This window comes from Ambystoma mexicanum, chromosome 9 (assembly GCF_040938575.1).
Source record: "Ambystoma mexicanum isolate Mex_15411 chromosome 9, UKY_AmexF1_1, whole genome shotgun sequence".
NCBI lineage: Eukaryota > Metazoa > Chordata > Amphibia > Caudata > Ambystomatidae > Ambystoma > Ambystoma mexicanum.
In genome coordinates this window covers 119897019-119922451 of record NC_090931.1, presented here as the reverse complement: position 1 = coordinate 119922451, position 25433 = coordinate 119897019, and the positions used below count along the sequence as shown (strand labels likewise).

The 25433-nt window shown below is 46.6% G+C and overlaps 1 protein-coding gene across 1 annotated transcript; it reads right to left on the bottom strand.

The window, feature by feature from the left end:
* Positions 1-14179: 14179 nt before the first annotated feature.
* LOC138487274 (uncharacterized) lies at positions 14180-25081 on the bottom strand. The gene is made up of 4 exons (XM_069613894.1): positions 24830-25081; positions 19497-19602; positions 19297-19392; positions 14180-15038 (listed from the first exon to the last, which is right to left on the bottom strand). Exons 1-4 carry the CDS (start codon positions 25079-25081, stop codon positions 14512-14514), a joined length of 981 nt encoding a protein of 326 aa, XP_069469995.1. The 3' UTR covers positions 14180-14511.
* Positions 25082-25433: the final 352 nt, after the last annotated feature.

Sequence of the window (25433 nt, the reverse complement as noted above, 5' to 3'; positions counted from 1 at the left end):
GTTGTACCCCCCACCCATGGGTGCCATAAGGGTATCCCATGGGTCTGCACACAAACCAAAAGAGAGAGCTGCGCCGCAAGGAGTCCCACATGATCTCCTGCATGGAAAACACGACAGAACACACAATAAAAGGCAGTAAAAAACAAGGATACTGTCCCTCCAATGCATTTCCAGCATCAGAGTCGCCCCGCCCACACTGAGGTCAGGATGCCTAATCTCCCACGAGATAGACACCCTCATCCAGACTTTCAACATACCTTCTGGAAAGGCCATCTGCATTATTGTGACTCGTCCCTGGTCTATGCTCTATGGTGAAGACTAGTCCTTGCAGGCTAATGGACCACCTGAGTAGTTTCGGGTTCTCACCCTTTATCTGCATAAGCCATTTCCGGGGCTTATGATCTGTTTGGACCTTGAAGGTAGACCATGTAAGGTAGGGCCTAAAATGCCTAAGGCTCCAAACTATACTAAAACATTCCTTTTCAACAGTAGCCCACCTAAGTTCCCTACCCTTAAGTTGTCTACTAATGAATATGATAGGATGTTGCCTCCCTTTGTCATCTAACTGGGACAAGACAGTTCCAATTGCAGTGTCACAGGCGTCAGTTTGAAAAATTAAGGGCTTGCTGTAATCAGGCGCACACAACACAGGTGCCCTACACAGACTTTCTTTCAAGCCATCAAAGGCCCTCTGACAGTCTTCAGTTGAATTAACCTTCCTAGGCTGTTTGGGTGAAGTCAGAGCTGTCAGGGGTGCAGCTATGGTTCCATAGTCTGCAATGAAATTGTGATAATACCCAGCGAGGCCCAAAAAGGCTCTCACCTGGGTTTTTGTAGTGGGAGTCTCCCAGTCCTGTACATCCTGTACTTTACTGGAGAGGTTGGATTTGACCCCCCTCCTACCTCATGACCAAGATATGTGACTTTACCCTGAGCTATCTGGCACTTGGTGGCCTTGATATAGAGGTTAGCCCTTTTCAAGGATTGCACCACCTTATTGAGATGTGTCAAATGTTCTTCCCAGGTGGAACTGTAGACGGCAATGTCGTCTAAGTAAGCCACATATAAAGGCCGCCAGCCCACTGAGCGCATGATTTGCCAAACTCTGGAAGGTGGCAGGGGCATTCTTCAGCCCAAAAGCCATGACCCTAAACTGGTAGATTCCCTCAGGTGTTCAGAATGCTGTCTTTTCCTTGGCATGTTCCGTCAGAGCTATTTGCCAATGTCCTGAGGTAAGGTCAAAGGAACTCACAAGTTTGGCAGCACCTATGGTGTCCACGAGCTCATCAGCCCTGGGCAATGGGTGCACGTCAGTTTTGGTGATGTCATTGACTCCTCTGTAGTCCACACAGAACCTCCAATCCTTGCTACCTGCCTGGGAACTTGCCTTAGGGACAAGGACCACTGGACTGGACCAGGGACTGGTTGAGGGTTCAATAACACCCAGATCCAACATCTTGGCGACCTCAGCCTTGATGTGTATCTGACATATGGTAGCACCTGCTTTTGACAGGCACACTGTCACCAGTGTCAATTTCGTGCCTACACCACGGTGTAAGGCCTGGAGTCAGTGAAAACAGAGAGGCATACTGCCGGAGCAAATACCTGCAGGCCCTCTGCTGCTCTGTCGTCAGATCGGGAGAGAGATGTACTCCCTCCACGGAGCCATTGTTACGATGCCCGCTCCCGGGGAGCCGGCTCAGGCCCTGCGTCCCCGAAAGCGGACATCAAGTCCCTGGGGAAGGTCCCAGCAGCCCGTTATAGGGGCCCTTTGGACAGTGTCCTGGCGCCTATGGCGCCAGGCTCATAGAAAATGTCAGTCCTGGCGCCATAGGCGCCAGGCTCATTATGAAAGTGTTTGGGTGCACTTACCTGATGCAGACCATGCTGCAGAACCCCAGCCTCCTTGAGGCCTGAAAGGAACTACTTTACCTGTGGGACTCATTTACCACCCGGGCATGGTCGGGGAAGGATACATACCTGATTGGAGGAAGGACACATTCTAGGAACTTCTTCCAAGGCTATTTAAACCACACCCGATCAGCCACACGTGGTTCGCGTTGTTCTGCATCTAGCAGCTGGACGCTCACTGTGTCTGCTCCTGCATCTTGACTTCTGCCACACCTGCCAGCATCCTGAATCACCTGCAAAGGAAGGGAACAAGAGAACAGAAGAAGGAAAAGGCCTCACCTGCTAAATCTGCATCCCAGAGACATTTCGCCGACAATCCTGAAAAGGAAGACATTTATTTTTAAAAGCACATCGCATCGATCGCTGCAGCGCCGCATTCTACTGACCTTTACAGGGCGCCTCCATGTTCAGCAGCGACCATCCGGATTCGAAGTCGCGCCCCCGCACCTAGGGAGAAAAAGACAAGAACAAAGGTGAGAGAAAGAAGGGAAAAGGGAAGCTAAAACTCCATGTCAAGACTTACCTGTTGGGTCATTCCCTTTTCATTTCGGGTCCGCGCCGCATCCAGGCATTTTCGGACCCCGCCCCCTAAGGGGAAAAAGACATCAGCTTTAATGAGTGAATGAAAAGACATTACCAAAACACTCATTAAAGACTTACCTGATTTCCACAAGGATTACACTGCTCACCTTGGGTCGGTGCCTGTTCCCCGGCATTCCGTACCCCAGCCCCTATGGGGAAAAAGACACTAGCATTAGAACATTAATGCATGGACACAAAGGGAATCACTTATAGAAAAACTTACCTGGAAGCCAAGCAAGTTTGGTTCTCACCCATCCGAAAATCCAGTGAAGTAACTGGATACCAACGCGCCCCTGCATCAGAAGCAGGATGGAGAGCTCGTCCTTCCAGACCCTAAGAAGGATACTTCTGCGAGTCAGACAAGCCAGATTTGGGGCCCGGTCCAGTCCGTCTCCCGACCCCTGCGCAACACCTTAGAAGAGGTCACAACAGCGCGAACCAGGCCAGCGCCTCCGTGGGAGTCAGGTGAGCGTTACAGCCATCCTGAGGTTTGCTATACAGCAAATCAGCAAGGGGCTCACTCTCATCCTCTTCTTGCTCTGAAGCTGGCAAGAGACATGAGACTTCTGCTCGCCTGTGGAAAGGCCGAAGCCTGTTAACATGGAATACCTGAGGGGCTACCCCAGGGGCTTCCATGTCAACCAGATAATTGACTTTGCCCATCTTGGAGATGATCCTGAAGGGTCCAGTCCACTTGTCTGCCAAAGTTCTAGGCTTGGTAGGCTTCATCACAACGATTTCCTGTCCCAGAGTCCAATCCACTTGCGAGGCTTTAAGATCATGCCAGTACTTATTCAAGTCCTGACTGGCCTTGAGATTCACTGTCACCTGACCCATCATCTGTGTCATCCTCCATCTGAGGCCTAACACATAGTCCCCCACTTGCTTGGCGGGACCTGGAGGGGTGGCATCCCAACCTCCTCTGATCAAGGCAAGGGCCCCCCTCATGGGATGTCCAAAGAGTATCTCAAAGGGGCTGAAACCAACACCCTCTTTAGGTACCTCTCTGTAAGCGAACAGCTGGCATGGCAGGAGGAGATCCCATTTCCTCCTTAGGGGCTCTTCCAAAGCACCTAGAATGCATTGAGAGTTTTATTAAATCCCTCAACCAGACCATTGGTCTGGGGATAGTAAGAGGTGGAGAACTTGTAGGTTACCCCGCACTCATTCCACATGGTTTTCATGTAACTAGACATGAAGTTGAATCCTCTGTCAGAGACAACTTCCTTTGGGAATCCAACCTGGGTAAAAATTCCCAGGAGAGCCATGGCAACCACCTTGCCAGTAACAGTGTGAAGGGGTATAGCCTCAGGGTACCCGGTGGCATGATTTACCAAGACCAGGATGAACCAATGTCCACTAGAAGTGGGAGGGTCAAGGGGACCAACAATGTCAATGCCCACCCTCTCAAATGGGGTGCCAACCACTGGCAATGGCTGCAGTGGGGCAATGACACTGCCTCCAGTCTTGCCCGACAACTGACAAGTTGGGCAGGTTCTGCAGTGGGACTCCACTTCTACTCCCATCCGAGGCCAGTAGAAAAGGGCAGAGAGCCTCTGCTTAGTCTTCTTGGTACCAAGATGACCAGCTAAGGGCACCTCATGCATCAACTGCAGCAGGAAGGGCCTGTAAACCTGGGGTACCACCAACCACTTTAGGGCACCAGGTTCAGGCTTAGTGGGCTCACTAACAAGGAGTTAACCCTCCCAATAGATCCAGAATGTCCTAGGAACTTCTCCTTATACCTGGGACAGGGCCTGTTTCCTCAGACCCCCAGCGAGTGGCACTCTCTCTGTCCCTTACAGAAGTCCGCCCAGGAGAGTCCTCCTTCAGCCAGCAGGCATTGAGTGGGTGGTCCTCCGGGTTGAAAACCTCTCCCACAGGAGAGTCTTCTGTCTCTTCTCCCTCAGGAGTTGAGTTTGGGTTTTCCACTGGACCCAGCCCGTCCAGAGCATGGATCCCAATGGGTGCTGTTGGAACAGCAGGAAGAGAAGGAGCCCCCTTCACAGAGGTGGCCTTCTTGGTCTTCCGTCTTCTTGCCTTAGGCCTCGCCTTTGGCTCGGGTACCTGACTCACAGCCAGACCCTGTGTCACCTGTGACCTATTGACTGCAGCAGCAGTCAGGGGGAGACCATCCGAGGTCAACCCCAACCCCACTAGATCATTACCTAACAGAATGTTAGCAGGTACATTGTCCTGGACCAGGACAGGACGCTTTGCTGTCTTGTCTCCAATCACAATTATGACTAAGGCTACAGGCGATAATTGGGGAGGCACACCAGCTAACCTGGTTGTTCTCAGAGGAGCACCTACATAGTTCTCTGGCTTGAGCAGGGTCCTGTCCACTACTATCATGCTTGCCCCGACGTCTCTCAAACCAGTAGAAGGTTGGCCATTCAAGAGGACACTTCTCAAAAACCTATGGGTGTTCTGTGGGATAGTCGCCAGTACTTCTGTGTACTGGTCCCAGGCCACAAGGGACACAAAGGAAATCTCTAAAGGAGCACCAAATGTGATCCCTGTAGAGGAGGGAAGGACAGTGGCCTCCACCTCAGAAATGGGGTAAGGGTAGGTCAGGCTAACAGCCTGGACTCCAAGTGCTTTACCTTTACACGTGGGGTCACCCCTCTTGTGATCCAGAACCCCACAGTCCCAACAAGTGCCAGGAATGTGGGGTATGGTACTGGAACCACTGGGAACCTGCTTTGCAGCAGGTGGACCACTACTCTTATTCCACCCACAGATGACTTATCCCCACTAGATTGTTGGGTCTTAGGAGAGGAAGGTTTTGGTTTACTCGACTGTGGTTGCTTCTGGGACTCCTCAGCTTTCTGAGAGGTCCCCTTTTCTTTGTCCTTGTCCTTCCCACTGGAGTCCTTATTGGACACCCAGTGGGAGACCCACTTGTCAGCCAACCTAGCCAGCTGTAAGGGATCCAAAATGTTCTGGTCAGCAACATACTGACGCAGCTCTGGTGAACAGGCTTCAGAAAAATGCTCAAAAAACAAAAGGTGGGACAATTCAACACAAGTTTTCACCTTGTATCCATCAATCCACCCCATCATGTTCATATGTGCAGCACTCACCCAGTCAACCCAAGACACATGATCTTGTTTCTTAAAATCCCTGAACCTTTTAAGGGATTGGGTAGGTGTCTTGCCAAACTTGGCAATCAAAGCAGACTTCATGCACTCATACTGACGCCTTTCTTCCACACTCAGTTTCAGAATACAGTCATATCCAGTCTGAGGCACTCTGCTTAACAAACACTTCAAGCCCAATCTCGCTTATCAACATCATGAATTGCACAAGCCATCTCAAATGCTTCAATCCACGGGAGGATATCAGAACCCTCCACAAGCACACCAACCATATCTTTCATGAACTTGGTGGCTGGGGACCTGCCACTCTCAACAGGTTTAGCTGAGGTCCCCACTCTAGCTTTCTCTAGATGGATTCTTTGGTGCTCAGTGTCCCTATCTTTGAGTATAACTTGCTCTGCCAACTCCTCTTTATTCAACTCAGCTTCTGTTGCCAACCTTTTGTATTGAAAGGCTAACTGTTCCCGTTGTAGCTCCAATTTTAAAAGTTCAATCTTCAGAGATTCCCCCTGAAGAGCAGTGCTGGGGTTTGGAACAGAGGCAGCAGGAATGGTGACATTCCCAGAATCAGATTCAGCAAAAACCCCAGGGACAGAGTCCTCATTGATTGCATCCCCCCTTCAAGAGTTTCACCATCAGTCTGGTAGTCCACCAGGGCAGCTTAAAGCTCAGCCCTAGACTTATCCACAAAGTCTAACTCCCTGGATTCACAAGCACCCTGGAGAGCCTCTAAGCTCATCCTTGTCAAGTTACCATTTGCAATAGACTCAATTGCTTGTAATGCAGTTCTCTTGTACACAACTAAACCTCAATTTAACAAAGTGCAGATATTTTGTAAGTGGCACGGTTATACACTGATTCTTAAAACCATAAGCATCCCACTGCTGCCACCAGTGTAAATACTGGAGGGGGGGATCTGTACTTCTGCTCTCTATATGCTAGAGAAGAGGCAGAGAGAACCCCAGCCAAGATTCTCTATAAGGTAGCAATGGAAGAGCAATCAAGGCCTAGATTTTCAGGAGGTGATGCAGGCTGGTTCTTAAGTACAGTGTAGTCCCCAAGCCCCCACAAAGGAATGTCCACACACTGTATTAGTTAAAACAGTCTTTAATTAATTAATTAATATTCAAGGTTATGTACACTACCACATTAACTCACTTTGTGCTCAGAAAATCTACAATGGCAAATATATACAGTTCTAAAGTGGTACCACAATTATTATCAGATCTCATTATAGTGCATCAACTATACTCTGGTCAAATGTCACACAGATCAAGGAATAAAAGTAACCAACAATAGATATAGGAGGAAAGCAGTTGGTTAGAACAATTGACAGAATATTGACCCCTACCAACTTGGCACAATTCTGTGTGGAGATCCCCCCACCTGGGAAACCTGTAAATAAAGATATATCATACAAGCCCAGACCATACATTGTTAAAAAGAGTCTTATTACTTTCTAAAATAGCTTTACAACCCCAAAGTACCTGGAATAGCAGATTTTGTCATCGGGTCGTCGACGCATCCTTCTTGAGCTGCTCCATTTAAGACAGGAGCCATGGATCACAGAGATCCCATGAGGAAAAAGGGGAGAACGATGACAGCGAAGTGGCAGCTTTGCTCCTAGCGGTGCTCAGCGATGACGGATCGTTGGCGTCCTGCAAGGAAAGGCGTGCGGGGCACCTCGATGACGACAGTTCAGGACTGCAACGATATTGTGAAGGATTGTGGCCCAGCAAGGCCGTCGAGTCATCTGGCGTCTCTACGGTCATCAGGTGGCGGGGAACTCACTGGCAAATGCTCCTCGGCACGTCGGTGGCCTCGACTTTCTCCGGTGGGACAAAGTGGTCGACAGTGCTGGCGAGAGTGTCCTTGGATCTAATGTTACTTAGGCAAAGGGAGCACGGCAGCTCCAGTCGGCGACGGGCGGTCATCGACGATGATGGACAACGGTGTCCGGGCACTTCTCCTTGTGATTCCGCGGTGGTCCCCATCTCCGGTCAGCACCCTGTCATAGGTCTGTCTACCAGTGAGCTTTGGCAAAGATCAGCTGGTGCACGATGATCCCTCGTAGCTCGGGAAGAGGGCACCTTACCAGGTCCTCTCTGGGTCAGTCCTTGGAGACACAGCAGCTTTCAGATTGATGAAGTAGAGCAGCATCAAGACTTCTCTTCCAGCAGGGCTTCAAGGTTAAGCTTCTGTTTCAACTCCAGTTTCTCTTTAGCTTCTGAACACAAATTCCAGCAGTGAGAGGCCCCCAGATATACTAGTTGATCTCCCATTCATTCTGCTGGGTCACACTCAGGCAACCAATCGGTCAGAAGGGCATTCATGCAGGCCGGCTTCCAATCAGGTGCATAGTGCATTCAGACCATTCACTTCTCTCCAGACAATCACAACAATGTGTGTGTATTGGGACAGGTACCCAGCCATTCAACACTCCACACTGCATTCATACCAGTTTTGGGCAGAGCTGTCTCAGTCATTGTGTCAAACACCAGTTACTAGACATCCACAACACAGAATGCGTATTCGTCATACACTCCATTCATCCAGGTCCTACCCACAGGGTGTACCCACAACATACAGTCACTGGGAAGGCTCCAGCCAGTCTGGCCCGGACTTCACAACAACACCATATATGGAACTTCCACCCAACAGCCGGTCAGAGGGAAGGGACAGAGTCAGGGATTCCCAGGACATTGGGAAAACAAGGTAACAGGCAATAGAAATTAAGAGGCCACATGGGCCATCTTGTTTTCTATCAGGAATCAAATGATTCCAATGGCAGGGCCTGGGTATCCCAAAATGGAGGATACTCAGAGCACCCGTCAGGTTCAGCATGGAGCTGCCACCAGACCATACCCTGCTCTGTGGGCCACACACAGGTGCCCAAAAACATACACTAGGGGCACAGGGTTGTACCCCCCACCCATGGGTGCCACAAGGGTATCCCATGGATCTGCACACTAAACCAAAAGAGAGAGCTGCTCCGCCAGGTGTCACACATGAACTCCTGCATGGAAAACATGACAGAACACACGATAAAAGGCAGTAAAGTACAAGGATACGGAGGCCCTGTCCCTTCAATGCATTTCCAGCATCACAATGCCCCCAAGGCAAACAATACCACCAGGCCAATGGCCTATGCCTGCTGTCTGTGGTGAGCCTGGCATCCCCCAAATGGCTTTAAAAGCTGTGCTGTATGTGGATTGTCTTGGGACAGCACCCCCAGAAGGGACTGAAGTACCAGGAGTGGACTGCTAGCATGGGTAGACATGCCATGAAAAACTGATTGAATGGGACCGCACAGCAGGCAAGACATATGCAAAAACTTCAAGGAATAACTTGCCAGACTCCCATAGCCATGTGTTCCTGCACCCTTTCAGCTGGAACAGCTCAACTCAGGATAATGAACAATACATGCCATACAGTGACAGCCTACCTCACAACAATCACCCCACAACCAGAGCCCCCCTGGTTTCCATGCAAAAACAGCAAGCATAGACTCACCAGCCTACCATCAACAAGTGTGTCCGCAGCCATGAAGCCGGACCTGCTCACTTCAGTCCAAGGCAAAAAGAAATCACCCCACATGGTGCTAGAGTCCCTTTCATCAACAACACCAGAACCCGTGCCCCCCTGAATGCCTTAAACATACCTGCAAAAGGTACGCACTTGTCTCGCATCCACAGCATCTCACCTGAAACAACATTCTAAGCTTACAAAGACATGCATTGAATTAAAGTGCAGAAACTGGACAGTCTTGACATTTCCCGTTTGGAACAAGGTAAAACCATCGAGCACCCAGTGACAAATTCCAGAAGTACAAATAACAGTGCATGAGCAACTATCAACCTTTCACCATCAAAACTGTCAACAGAGAAATCACTGGCAGTGAAGCAAACAGTTTTCAAGCACAGCACACCATGCACTCTGGAAACAGGTGTGAGCTCCGGGATGCGGGCCAAGGGGGCCATTGATTGCAGGCAAACAAGTTCTTTACACCCATTGCCAGGTGTCACATGTGCTTATGGGTCCCCTGTGGATGCAGTGGAGGAAAAGGAAATCAAGTGATGAGTCGAAGGTTTGGGGAGTGGAAGTACAAAGTGGGACCTGATGTAAAGAATGACAGAGGGCAAGAGAGAGAGAGAGAGAGAGAGAAAGAGAGATAAAGAGAGAGAGAGAGAGAGAGAGAGAGAGAGAGAGAGAGAGAAAGGGAATCATGGTACAAGGAGGAGACTGGCTGGTGGGGAGAGAAGGAGGAGATTCTGGCCATTACAAGTGGCTGAGGACAGAGAGAAGGTGGTGAAGAGAGAAAGACAGAGACAGAAAGACTGGGAACAATCCAGCATGGTCCGAGAGTTTAAAAGGCACATAGGTAGATAAATAGCAAATGTCGGGGGCCAGCAACGACAGCATTGGGTGAGGGGAAGGGCAGACTGGGAAACAAAGTTCACCTGTGAAAGGACAATCAGCAGCTCCACATCACGATAACAACATGCTCAACCCACCGGGGCATGTAAACCAGAAAGAGACCCATGCCCACGACATCCAAGCAAATAAGTCCCTCCAACCACATCCTCAGACCCTGCACCAACCACCAAACCACCGTTGGACACCACAGTAAATGCACAAGACAACAATACCCAGCTGTTGGCTCACCCTCCAACAGACCACACACCCTGGATGAGACAGTCCAAGTGATTGTGCAGGGATCATCGGGTGCACTGGTGACACCTACAGGGACATCATATCAACAGAAGCTGGGGGAGTGGACAATGTATCACATGCATGTGCCCACAATGTACACACACACTGTGCAGTCACACAGAGTGTTGAATTTGAACAACAAGTAATTGAAAAATAAAGTTATGCATTACTTCCAGGTGGATAGAACATCCAAAAACAACAATGAAAAACACGTGACTTGATTGGGGAACACAAGTAAAGTCCATCAGGGGTAAACATGCGCAAACCCGTACAACCCTAGATGCACCAATTGTGCCAAACTTGTCCTGTGGAGTCAATGAAGACAAATGGCCACATCCGTATTACCAGAGGCAAGGCCATGAAGGGAAGCAGCCAAGAACGTGTAGACCTGACAATGGACGTGTCTCCCATTCTTTTTAACATCTATACTTGGCCATTAGTGTGTCTAAGACACTTCTTCAGCATCACCTACTATTCATATGCCGATGACACTCATATCCTAATCCACTTAGATCTTGATCAGGCTGAGAGGTCATCCTGCTTGTATCATTGCCTGTCTGCTGTGGGAGACTGGATGAACCACAATTGGCTGAAGCTAAATGGAGACAAGACGGAGGTGCTGGTGGTGGGTCTCTCCCCCCTCGATCCCTCACTTTTGGTGTCTTCCTTCTGCCCATCTTATTTTGGCCCTCTTCCTATTCCAGTCATTAAAGTAAGGAATTTAAGAGTGGTTATTTCTACTACTCTTTCTATGGATGGACAACTATCAGCGGTCAGTCAATCCAGCCATTTTCATCACAAAATACTGAGAAAGGTGCTTCCCTTTTTACCTTCAAACCTGCGGCCGCCGGTGGTAGCGGCCATGGTTTTGTGTCGCTTGGACTATTGAAACGCATTATACCTGGCCCAGCCTAAGGGCATAGACCAGTGGCTGCAGCGCCTGCCAAATCTGGCTGCTCGGGTGGCAACATGATCCCCCTACAGGGCTCATATCTCATCACTGTTGTGCTTTTTGCACTGGCTGCCTGTGGCCCAGCACATTGGGTTTAAGGCACTCTGCCTTGTCCATCGGACATTGCATAATCAAGGGGCAGAATATCTAAGGGATAAATTCACTTATTACCACCCTAATCGGTCATTACGATCAGCTTCGATATGTCTGCCTGGTGTACCATCTTTCTGCCGCTCTCATATTGGAGGTTGGATTTTTTTGATGGCAGCAGCTCCACTATGGAATGGCCTTCCATTGGCATTGAAATTTCTGTCAAATCATTTGGAGTTTAGAAAGGCTTTAAAAACCTATTTGTTTTAGATGACTTTTGTTTTAGATGGGCAAGTGGATCATATACCTTACTCTCCAGCACCATGATACCCTTGGGTGACAGTGGGCTTTATACATTTTCATAACATAACATAAGACATGGAATTGTAGCAGTGCAGGTCATGTGAGTGGATACGAGTTTGGAGTGGGTTCTAGCGGGGGACAAAGAGTAGTGTAGACAGGCAGTACACCTACAGGCCCCCATAAAACCCATGGGCCAGGAGGAGGATAAGGGTGGCAGTTTAGAAGACATCATAACAGTCAGTGAGGAGAGAGGTGAACAACCAAAACACAGGGCCCAGATGCACAGAGAATGTAGGATGTCAATCTAGAATGTGTCAAATACTGCCAATGGCTCAAGTGTGATACATGTGGCACATTCCCATAATTTGGCTGTCAATTGTTTGGCTGTCAATTGTGGAAGTGCAACCTCAAAAACAATGCACACACATTGATGTGCAAGGGTTCATACACACACATGCATGTAGACAAACACACATCTACACTGACATTCACCATGACTAAATGGTTGCACCCACGAAAGCAAATGTGATAATGCATGCAAAGATTGTGGTGGCCTCTAATACAGATTTAACACGATACACAGTGCACATGCTTACCTGCTGACAGAGCTGCCCCGATGTGATTCCCTCATCACCTCCACCGGAAACTGTACCTCCACATTTGTGAATGGAGGGCCAGTATCTAGCAGAAAACATGGGCCATGGGCTCTAGGGAAGCAAAAGGGTGCAGGGTGGACCTCCCCTGGAGTGCAATCACTGCATGAATCAGGATTACTCCAACAACATTGGGACATTGTATGTCACCAGCCATAGTAGCAAATCATGCATATTGCACATATGTGCAAAAAGGCCATCAACCCATTGTTACATATACATGTCCTCCTGTTTTTTTCAAGTCAACCATGGCAGTTCACACGCTGTGCATGGCTGCATCTTCATTACTACACTCATTATTCCCTTGAGTGGGTAACAGCACATCTCTCAAGGTTGGGAAAAAAACAACACATGTCTCCATCCTGGACAGGTGTATGAACAAATAAGAAGAATGTGTCCATCCAGATCAAGGGCGCAAAAAACTAAATTCGGACCACACCGGTCTGGTTTGAAACCCCCAAAAATATCCATCCTGGACTGGGCGTTAAAAAAATGTCACCCTGGAGGGGTGAGGGGAAGGGTGCGTGTTTATAGCCACATGAGTGAACCACAAAAATCCACACAAAAAAACCTCTATGTGCTCAAGGACATCGTGGTAGAGTGGTTGAGGAGGCGTGGGTATGCTGGGACCGCCATCCTGTGGTGGATCCAGAGATAGTTGTGGTGGTGGCAGTGGATCCATATAACACAGTGCCATGGCCTAGTCTTCATTGGCCAGGGCCCGCCATGACACATATGCATGCACCAGCACCCCAGAGGTTGTGAGGTCACGATGCGCTTCATCCTGAATGATTAAATAGTCAGAATGTATTGAAGAGGAAGGCTACCCCTCCCCCTTAAACTAAACGCAGTGGAGACGGACCCCCACCCCTTAAACCGAGGGTAGAAAACTTGGTGGGATGATTAATGCTTTCAAATGTGCAGAAAACAAGAATTATAGTGCTTTGTAGCACAAAGTGCTTTGAAAACCAAGTTATGGTTATAAGGTCAGAATGTTTTCAATAATGAAAGGTCTGTTAAGTAGTACATAATAAGTGTATGTACTAAAGAAACTAGGCTTCAAATGGATTAGGTGTCAAAATATGAGAAGAAATAGGGTCAGGCACCATTTTGTGAGGTTAGGCAGAGTCATGCGATTCCTAAAATGGTGAATTGCTGTGATTCATGATGACACCAGTGAAGAGGTTTTTTTATAAGAGTTGAAGTAAAGGGCAAGGGAGGGGGCTCGGAGTGACAAGAACCAGTTTAGACTATGCCTGAGTGCAAAATGAGTCAGTTGAGTGGCAGAGAGGTCAGCCAATCACAAGCAGGAATAGGAATAGCTCATTGATCAGGCCATATGAGTTAACAAATTATAGATAGGAAGGGGTTGTCTTTATGACTAAACCATTAGCTCAACCCCCTAGAACTGTATATAAAGGGCACTGAATTCAGTGTTATAGAGCAGAGTTCCAAAGATGTCCATGATGTATGAAGTGCACCAGCCTGTTGGAGAAATAAAGCCTGATGTCTTCTTGAACCAAGCCTGGGTGTCCTGTTTGTCCAGAGTTTCTTCCTGACTTAGAAATGCCAAGGCCTACCAGACGGGGGTCTTTTTGGGACCTTCAACACAGTGTGCTTACTCACGATGCATCAAGTTGATGGAACAGTGTCTGTCTCAAGGCACCCATCTCCTTGTGGCATATGTTCTTATGGCTGAGAGTTCTTCATGCTATGAATCCCTGAAGATCTCCATCTCACAATGATTGGATCTATGAGATGCAAACATCTCATTTCATTTATTTATTTATATTTAAATAATGCGCAAACAGCCCTTAGGCATCAAGGTACTATTATATTTGATGAGCTTAGTTACACGGGCTATCAGGGACAACTTTGGAGTCAATACAATTAGTTAAATACATTATACATTTTAGGCAGGCAATATATGTTCCAGGCAGGTAATATTGAGAGTGTTGTATATATATATATAGCATATTGTGGTGATTAGGTTAAAAGTTTCCTCAGGGCCTCCCCATGTGTCTTTGCATCTGCATGCAGGGACTCCTAAGATACTTCAGATCAGCCTGTCTGCCCTTGATTTTGGTCTCCATGCCCAGTCTGTGGTAGCGGCTTGAGGATCGCATGTTTTTCTGCTGTTGAGCATCCATGACAGCTGGTGTAGACGTGTTCTCGGCCAGGCTATCCATGCCCTCTGCAATACAACTCAACACATTACCATGCCTGATAGGGGCACACAACATTTGTTGATCCAATACTGTCTCTCCAGCATGCACACATCCACCATGTGTGGGGAGCCCACAGCAGGGTGATGTAAGGGACCAGGTCCGTTGCTGCGGTCCCCTGTCATTGGCTGCAGGTCTGCAACCCTACATTGGAGTTCAGTCCCAGAACCTGACACCAACTCATGGAAGAGAGTTATTGCAGCCATAACCATTGTGGACATGGGGCACACCACTGACCAGACCTGTGAATCCTGCTGCACCACTGCAGACTCAACGGCCCCATCTGTTCTGCCCATTGGAGCACTCACATTCACCCTCTGCAAGTCATCCACTTCTGGTTCTGCATCCGAATCAGCAGAATCAAAAGAGTCCGAAGAACCAGGCGCACAACTGATAATCACCTGTAGCACCTGTGGATTTGCATGGTGAAAGGAACCCCAGCCTCCACTGGTAGACTGATGTACCAGTTCCTCTTCTTCCTCCTCCTCTGTATCAACTGCATCATCACCTGCACATGGACAGAGAACAACAGTTTGAGTCATGTGTTTACGACAAACGTGCACAAAGCATTTTGCTAAAAAGAGCGCAGGTGGTTGCTCACTTTCCTCTGCAGGCTCTTTCCTTTGAGCAGGAAGGATCTTCACAAATTCCAGAAGCTCATTAAGACGTTCCTCTTCTCCTCCACCTTCCCTCCTTCTCTCCTCTGCTAAGCCCACAGTTGCTGAATCAGTGTCCTTGGCCCGTAAGCATCTTCGGGCTTTAACCTTGAACACCAACTTTTTGCAGCTTCTATCTATCCACAGCACTTTGCACCTGCACCCCCTCCACTAAGGAGGCTTGTACTTACACCTCCTGCGGCTCAGTCTGTGTAGCACTCAACTTTCCTAGCACTTAGTCCATGGCTCACACACAAGCTCAGACTCCCCAGCACTTCCCTCCTCTTCCCTCTTCCTCTCCTATGTGGCATTTGCTGACATGCAGCACCCCCACCCCAGTCCTCTCCATGACGTTTGTGGACACATACACATACAAAAGCAGTATACACAGTATACACAGCGACTGATGGGCCATGCAATAAGAAGTACATCACACAACTGAGGGACAAGTACTGCACATGGGGCATTGCAATGCTGAAGGCCAGCACATGATATCAGTTAGCTGGCCAAATCCACAGATACTACCAAGATCGAAATATGACAGACAATACATGATTGCAAATGTGTACTTGATAACCATGTCATGTCAAATCACAAATATAGACTGCTCATCCATTTCTCTCCATTGCTACATAAGCTGCATGCCTGAGATGCCAGACAGTGATGTCCTTGCCAAAGTGCTCCTGTGGATGTATTGGGACATGGTCTACATGCATCCCTTCACCATCAGTATCCTCACCATCCACCTAACATGCCCACCACTGTCACATTCTGCCTAAATGTGACTCTGCGCTGTGACCGGGCAGTATGGCCCATTGTTTCATTCTGCTGAGTGTAGTACATGTACAATTAATGACGTGATATGTGTGCAGCATTGAAGTGTGCGCTGGCCAATTCACAGCCCTCTCAGTGAAGACCTCCCTGTGCTTTGCCAATATGTGACTACACATTTGATGGTTACTGTCTGTTGATGACACCAGGTGTACCAGCACCCTGTGTGTGGATTCAGGTGGCAGTGAGTCCCCTGCTGTATGCCTAGCACGATACATGGATATGCATTGTCAAATCACATTGTGTATGATGACACTGCCATTCACATGGCATAGTCATATGAAGTGTCAGGGGATGACTGGCCATAAGTGAGCGAGTGACTGTCATTGACTGTTTCTTTCTATGTAATGGGTGCTGTCATCTCACCCAATGCAAAGTGTTACTGCACATTGTGTGTTTGTTGTGCACAATATTCATCCTTGGCCTGTGTGACCGCACAACTTGGTAGTCCCTGGTGCCAGCTCTATGTCACTTGTACATTCAATAGTGCATTGGCAACGTTGACATATGCATCTACTACAAGTGTGCCATTCTGAACCCACACTCAATCACATGGACCAAACACAGAATTCTCCTCAAATTCTATACTCCACTGTACACATTTTGGTGCATTGATGTCTCAGGGACAGGGATGTGATGTATCATCCCGCTGCATTTGAAGCACAAGTTTACTTGTGTACATGTAATATGCATGTGCTGGGGAACACAACATATGCAATTGATCCACAGATATGTGTGCTGGAACATGTTGGTTGCTTGCAGGTCAGGCTGTCATGGATGCATGTTCTGATTGTAATTGGGTGGACAGGGGCCGTGGTGCAGGTCTCATGCCCCTGGTTGCATGTCATACTTTACTGTGTCGGTTTGGCATTTGTTTGGTGGAATTTCATGTTTTTGGTAATGTGTTTCTGGCCACATGACAATGCCCTGTAATTCATCATTGACACTACACTCATGTGGCAGTAGTCATGCAGATTGCATGAGTGTTCCTGTGTGTGTTGTGTGTGTCCATTTCTGGTTGACACATGCTGCATGATTGGTACTGTTAATGTTGTGTATGCTGCACGCGCATTTACGAGGGTAACTGATGTCAATGTCCTTGGTCCCATTTTCCACAGTTGCTGCAGCTTGTGAAGAGGGCAGAGGCCTTGCTGCAGAGCAAAAGGGCAGGGACCGGGCCACCAGACGCAAGGGCATATTCCGGCCCTCCGCCATTGACAGCACCTCTTCTAAGGGAGAGTTGGCTGAGGGAACGAACGTTCCATCAGTGGAGCTGCTGGGGGGTAAGTCCCAGGAGTTCGTTGTGGTGGGGGACTCCTCTGTGGCTGTGGGACAGGGTGCGGGGACAGAGGGGCCATCGAGGGAGGAAGAATCTCTGGAGTCATCTAGTGAGATGGAGGTGGTGGTGGACGAGAAGGCAACTGAAGACCATCGTACAGGGTCTGGTGGGGGCATCCAGGAGGGTGTTCAGGTTGCACCCCTGGGCCAGGGACACAAGGATGTGCAGTGCACCATGGAGGTTGTTGCACCACCTCATGTCCCTGGTCCATCTGCTGTGGCAGTGACCAAGTTTGTGGATCCCTCCACCAAGACAGAGCTTTGTGTGGTCCCTGCTGGCTGGTCTGGTGAGGCAGACAGCCACAATTCATTATGCTTGGTCAGCTATTCGTGAGGAGCTGGATCAGCATCACGAGTCGATGTGCCAATACCTAGGTCAGCTTGCAAGAGCACTGCTCTCGGGAGGTCTCTGTGTCCTGGCACATTCAATTGCCCCATAATTTACTTCCTTCTCAGTGCCCCAGTCATCCTCCAGGGAGCTTTACTTGACATATTCTATCACAGACCCCTGTACACCAATCCTACCCACACCAGCTTATCTGGTGGTAAGTACATCCCTGCCTCTGGTGGAAGTCTCATATCCAACAGATGAGGTGGTCACTGTGCCTGCCTAGGCACCAACGCAGGGACAGGCAGGTGTTGGACATCTGGCACTTCAGGACAATGCAGGTATGTGCCCCCCCCTTACGACGTGTGTCATCCAGACAGCTGGGTTACCTGTGCAGCTTGCTTGCACTCAGCCAGGCAGCAGCAGATAAGGAGTGTGCAGAGGCAGTCCATGCAGGGCTAATCTATACTGAGGAGGCAATTGAGGCAAGACATGGTTGGCATTGGCAGGAGGAGAGTAGGCGGCTTCGTAATCTGGTGTGCGTATGGTCAATTTACCTTAGGCAGCTGTTGGCAGAGAGGCAGTGGATTAGGGAGGCAAGGATTTCAAGTGCCAGGGCATAGGTTTCAGAGAGGTGGGCATTGAAGTGGGCTAAAAAAGAACATGTAGAACCCATAGGGCATGAGTCCTCCCGTCCCCTGCACACCTATTAGTACTGGCAGTTATGTCCAGTCAGTATTCGTGTAGCTCTTATATTTGGTACATTCAATTTTTGCTAATATCATTAGTTGTCACTTTCATGACTTCATTGTCATAACTATTAAAGCAACAGTTACTCATCAGTGTTTTCATATCCAATATATTGGTCTCATACATATATGTTGTACCTTTGAAGTACTTTGATCATCAAAAGAAAGGTTTTGCAAAGGGTTCAGCAATTCAAAATTCAAAATTTAACAAAATCAACACATTCAATCAAAGAAAACTAACAAAAAAAGGGAACCAAAAAAGAGAAGCTCAACACGTTTCGAGAGATTATCTCTCTTCTTCAGGAGCAATATGATTTTAGTATTTTCCTAAAAAGTTAAGTCTTTCAATAAATAAAGTAATATGAGTTCATCTGTGATGTAGTCCTCAAGTGTTGTTCATTCATAACATCAGTGCTAACATTTAACTTCTCAATCACGTATGTTCACCGTGTGGAGTGATGGTTACTCAAATGCCATCAATTATGCCCTGTAATTTGATATAAATAACTTAAGGTTATTTCAATAATTCTATTGGTGGATTGCTTGAAATCTACGCATCTACTTAATAAGATATGACCGTTTACCTGTGGCGTGTTTAAGTGGTGTCCGGTATAGTTGTACTGGTTGTACTGGTGCTTGGAATGAGTTAATACCAACAGTGTGGTCTGTGAAGACGTCACCCTTTGGAGAGTCGATTTTAACCTGAAATACAGGTGAATGGTTTTACTGTCTGTTGTTTAATGTGGCTATCCATCAATTAAAGAAGATACACATGTGCAGTACTGTGTATTATAATCTACTTTACATGCTCACAGGGGATCACCTGTTAATGGTATTCACACTGCACTCCCCCTTATTGCTCACCTTCTGCGCTTGTGCTGCTTTCACAGTTAAGTTTCAGTGCAGAATGTATGTTTTCTTCAAGCTGGATTCTGGTTAGTAACCGTGTCCAATCTTGATCTAATAAAGAAAACATTCTCTTAGTATTAGGCTGCATTGTGCATTCTAGAATGCCGTTCTTCCAGCTAATGCGAAGTTATAAGAAGCTCAAAAGGTTCACTTACGCTCGTGTTCTGCGTATTCTGCAGAGCTCGATTTCAGCGTTGCAGCCACGGCCGTGTGTGTCAGAATGTTAGTTGCTAGGAGACCGCCGTCTGGTGAGCGGCGTGTCTAATCCAGGAACGTGCTCACGTTAAAAGCACAGATTTCTGGGATTTGGAGTGCGTATACATGTGTTACCTATTGCTAATAGGTTAAAATCATAATGATGTCCACATTAATATAAAATAACGAGATTTAATACAGATATTAAGGGGACTGACACGTAGCATTTTGTTATAGATTGGTGACCATAATTTCACACTGTTTTGTTAAAAGTTTGATTATTATCACAAATCACGCATTGATTGATTGATTGATATTTTATTTCTATCGCACTCGTACAAAAGTTTTTCAGAGCGCGACAAGGCAAGGGAGGGGAACAGGGGTGAACAAAACAGCGATCTTACTAGGCCCAGTGACATTGAGAACGCGCAAGTGCATGTGGTTTGGCAACAGTAAGTTTCAGTCAATTAACTCAATCAAGTATTTGGAGCAAATCACAGGTAAAACAACACACTATTTAGAGCAGATTATCATCATATCTGTACTCTACTTCAGATTATGTTCAACATGAAAGCATCAACTTCAGGTATGTCAAGCTAAATTCATTTCAATCAAGGTTCTATCCAATGAGGCAATCCTCATTGTACAATATAAGTGTTGCCATTATACATTATGCACAGTGATTTGACCCTCAACAGGTCATTTTATATCATAGGTGTTTAGTTATTCAATGACACCATAGTCCAATAATGTCACAATTACAGTTGTTCAAGTCATTAGAAATGCTTCCATTTCAGATGGTGGTCCCTTCCAGATCCCAAAAATATTGTCTATATATCTTCTCCACAATGTTAATTTTGATGACCATGTAGAATTGTACAAGATATATGTTGTTTCAAAATAGAACATAAAAGTCCTCATTAGTGACAATAAGACAGACTGTCACCTTTACAAGAACACATTTAGAGAAAATTCTTCATTCATCCCCCAAAGTTTGAGGGATTCCAGCCTCTGAATCCAAAACATTTCTCTGCAAGATAAAATCAGTTGCATATTTCCACCACATGGTGGTCTGGTTACCAGTTCGACAATTGCAAACCTTAGCTGTGAGATTTTCTGGTGTTTATTCAGGAAGTGTCTGGACACTGGAGATTTTTCATTTTTGGTTCGGATGTTGGATTTGTGTTCTGAAATCCTGTCTTTGACCCTTCTCGTGGTTTGCCCTAAATAGTATTGTCCACATGGGCAGATCAAATTGCACAGTCATGAAGTGCAATGTTTTGCCCAGTGTATGGATGTCTGATGAGTTTGCCCTTCTGAACATTATTGCAATGGCAACAGTTCAGACATGGAAATGTACCCTTCATGGGTTTGGAAAGAAATTGTTGTTTGGTTTTGTCTATTTTTTCGGCTTTCACCAACGCATCTCTCAAGCTACGGCCTCTTCTGTATGCCATCAGTGGTTGATTTGGAAACAGTGTGCACAGTAGTGAATCCAATCTTGTGATTTTCCAATTTTTCGTGACTATTCTTCTAATTTGTGAACTCTGTTGTGAGAATAGTGATAAATAGATTAAGGGAAATTCCTCTTTCCGTGCCTTATTACCTGGTGTAGTAGCTCTGTTTTCTTTTTTCTCTGACTTTAGTTGCTGCTCGTGCTAGGGTCTCATCTGGGAAGCCTCTTTCTTGGAATCGTTTGATTTGTTCGGACTCTGCTCTTGTATATGATTCCTCTTCATATACAATCCATCTAATTCTCAATAGTTGCCTCAATGGGAGGTTATTTTCGAGATGATGTGAATGGTGGCTAGTGTAAAATAAGCTCTTATTGATATCTGTGGGTTTCCTGAAGATGGTGGTATGTAGTTGATTGTTTTTCGGAATTACTTTGACATGAAGAAAGTTCACCTCTGGTGTACCTATTTCTAGGGTAAATTTAATCTTGGGGTTACAGTTGTTCAAGTCATTAGAAATGCTTCCATTTCAGATGGTGGTCCCTTCCAGATCCCAAAAATATTGTCTATATATCTTCTCCACAATGTTAGTTTTGATGACCATGTAGAATTGTACAAGATATATGTTGTTTCAAAATAGAACATAAAAGTATTCCCGTATGCTGGTGCCATCGCTGACCCAATAGATGTACCTGAGGTTTGTAAATAGTATTGTCCTTGAAACCTGAAAACGTTATTGTATGGTATCATTTTAGCCAGTTTGATTGAAAATATTTTGTTTGATGGAAAATGATCCTGCTTGAGTATTAGCCATTCCAATTCTTCCAGGCCTTCTTCATGAGGTATCAAGGTGTAAAATGATTGTACATCCAAGGTGAATAGAGTCCATGGTTGTTCTATTAGTTGCAGACTGTTTAGAGTATTCAGAAATGTTGTTGTGTCTCTGAGAGACATGGATGTGTTTTGGATGATAGATTGAAGTAGTTTGTTGAGGTATCTTGAGAGTGGGTCAAATAGACTTTCTGTTGCTGTGACAACTGGTCTGAAAGGTGGATTGTTGAGGTTTTTGTGTATTTTTGGTAGACCATAGAACACTGGTGTAATCAGAAATGTGGTAATCAGGAAATCTTTTGTTTTTTTTCAGTGATCTAATATTCTGATTCCGTTTTGTTGATTACTCCTTTGATCATTAGTTGTAAGTCCTTTGTGGGATCATGCTCCAAAGTTATGTAAGTATCTTGATCCTGTAGTAGTTTTGGACAGTCTTCCTTATATTTAGTTGCATCCATAATCACTGTTGCTCCCCCTTTATCAGCCGGTTTGATCTCAATTGTCCTGTATTCTGATAATTGTTTAAGTAATTTCTGTTGATGTTTCCGTAGGTTTTGATGCCTAGTGTCTGTAAATTTCATAGATTTCAAATCTCTACGCATTTCGGTTTCAAAGAGATCTAGGGCTGAGTTCTTAACGCTCGGGTTAAGTCCTTTAACAATATATAAAGGGTTACTTTAAAATATACCAAAACAAAGTCCTTCAAAAATATGATAGAGGTCCATGTAAAGTGCACTTCAAAAACGATATACAAAAGCCTTACTCAGTGCAACGGGTCTGTTTTTCTGATGCTCCTGGGTCGTCAGCATGGCAGGCAGGGCAGGCAGGCCAGCAGAGGTGTGTGGAGTCCCTAAAGGTCTGTTACAGCTGGCCTGTGTATGTCATGGACAGCCCAGCATGTTTGCAGCAGCTTGACAGTCCATTGTACTGGGTCCACCCGGGCAGCATAAGCCAGGGCCAGCCTATTATTACTTGCAGCAGTGAGGGCCCCCATCTGCTAGCAACAGCCTGGGATTCAATACAGGGTGTGCCTTGTTAGGGAGTGTGACAATATTACATCTGACCTGCAGGAGTACAAGTAGCGGCTAAAATGCCCACTTAGCCCTCACACTTCTACAAACCAATAGCCAAGATAACCATAAAGGTAAAAGAGGCAGAGTCAAGAGATATACCTCCTCCACCTTATGTGGTAACATGGGCAGAGGGAAGGATATGCTCTTGAGAGGGGTGTGAATGTGATTAATTAGCAACCCAAACAATGGCGTATGGCAGACCAAAATACAGGAATGTTTAATCAAGGCCCTACACAAATAGATGCTTTAATTAGACACACCATGTACAATACTAATTGCCTATAGAACACTGTAAAAACCCACCACTGTAGAAGAAACACAGAATATGTACAGATAGAGTAGAAGCTGTCATTTGGGTGATGAGACAAAGGTAGAAAAAGCATTTGCACAGCCACAATGTTCAAAAGGTTATTTCTTCAAGTTGCAAGAAAGGATAAAAAGGACCAAACCAGTATCTAGAGCCCAAAGGTGGAACATGGAGGCAGATATCAGTCAAATACCATCTGCAAATGTCTTGGGCGTTCCACAAAGTCAAACCACCAGGCTTTTCTGCATTGGCCCTAGTGTCGGCTCGGGTTGAAGATGCAGCAGTCATGGTCGTCCACAAGCAAGCAGGTGTAGAGAATGGGTCAAACGGAAGGGGAGCAGCGGTCTAGAAACGTCTGCACAAGCTGTGCGGACCAGGTGATTACCATGTCTGGATGGGTGGTCAAGGATCAACGGCGGTCGAGCTGGTAAAAAGATGGACAGGCGAGCCAGTTTGATGTGTCGGCTCAGAGATTACGGACCAGGGAACAGCAGAGTCAGGTCTGTCGATTTGCAGGAGCGGCAGGGAAGATGTTTGTGTTTTGAATGGCGACTTGAGCAAGGCAAGGCAGCAGTACTTTGCCGTTTGAGCCGAGGCAACAATGCGCTTTTGTTAGCGTGGTGACGTGGCAAATGAGGTCAAACCAAAGATGGGCTTTTGAAGAGCAATGGACACCAAAGGGGAGCGTTGATGGGTCCTGCTGAAATGCTCAATGGCATGATGTGCTTGAAATTTAGTCCAGAGAGTGTAGTCATTGACAACAGGGATCTCCGCTGTTCTGGCTTCCAGGTGCTGTGAGTCCCACTCCAAGGTCTCGAGGGCCAATGTCAGTCTGTACTCAGGCTCCCAAACACAGGGGAGGCAGGCACACACCTTCAGGAAACCTGCAGCACGGTGAGGTCCTAGTCACAGGGTGGCTGGCAGAGAGGCAGGCTTCTCCTCCAGCAGCAGTGTTAGCCCCAATGGTCCCTGGAATGGTTTGGGAGCATACCTTGCTTTTGCCTTTGAAATCTCTAACTTCACCCCACAACTGGAGGACTTTAGCAAGGACTTCTGTCCCAGCAGGGTCCGACAAAATCTTCAGCATGGTTCAAGATGAGTCCAGATGATTTTTTTATTTCTTTTATTTGCATTTAATCAATAAAAGATTTTTACAAAAGACTTTTAGCGTTCTTCCTGAATAAAGTTATTGCTGAAAAGTTCTGATGAGGCTACTTGGGACACCGCTCTCAGTTTCTTTTTTTCAAAAGTCAAAAGTCTGTTTCTCTGCTATCGCCATCAGACTGATCTATGACCATTTGACATTTGAGATTTCCCAGATTTGCTTTTTTTAAAGCAATGTCCAAAAGTTGGACGGGAGCAGCGGTGCCAATTACTCCTCTCTTTCCGAAGACAGCGCAGAACAGGATGTTAGCAGGTGTCTCACAGTTTCAAGTTGGGCAGGGTTCAAATTTCCCTTGTGTGTAGGGTATTTAACTGTGCTTGCATGAACATTTTTCTCAGAGCATTTCAGGGAATTTTTCGCAATATTTCAGTGGGGTTTTTGGTTTATTGTGTCCAGGCAGAAGATCTTTCAATAGTTTATATGACAGAATTTTTTCGTTTGTCACGATCCAGTCTTGCTGTACTTTTTTTTCCTTCACTCTGCCAGGATTTGAGATTAGAAGCTCTTCCATGCAGGCTATCTCTTCCAGTTTGTCTTTCCGTTTCTTGACCCAAACAAGTAGAGGTTTACATCCTCCTCTTTGGATTTCTTCTGCTACCACCTGAAAGATGGGGAGGGCGTTTGGCGAGACAATTTTTCTGAAGAGTTGAAGTGCCCCTTGCTCCACTGTTGAGGCAAGGAACGTGTGGCCAAGGTCCCGTCGGATCGCCGCCATGGGGGCTGATTTAGGGAGGCCCAATACCGTCTTCCACACAAAGCCTTCCAATTTTTGCCATAGGTCTTCCGGAAGGTTTAGATTTGCGCACATTCCATATGCTAGAGCAGGGACTATTTTAGACTTATAAAAATTCAAAGCTGGTGTCCATGAGAACTTTCCAAATTTTCTATCAACAGCTTTTAGTTGGGCAGTCAGATTTCATGTTTTATCCCAAAAAGCCTCCATAGTGGTGTTTTCTCTCAGGGAGTTGTCTATCCACACCCCAAGATATTTATATTCATTGACCACTTCCAACTTGTTGTTTTCCAGGAACCAGACCGATGTGTTTTTTTTCGGTCGACTGTCGATT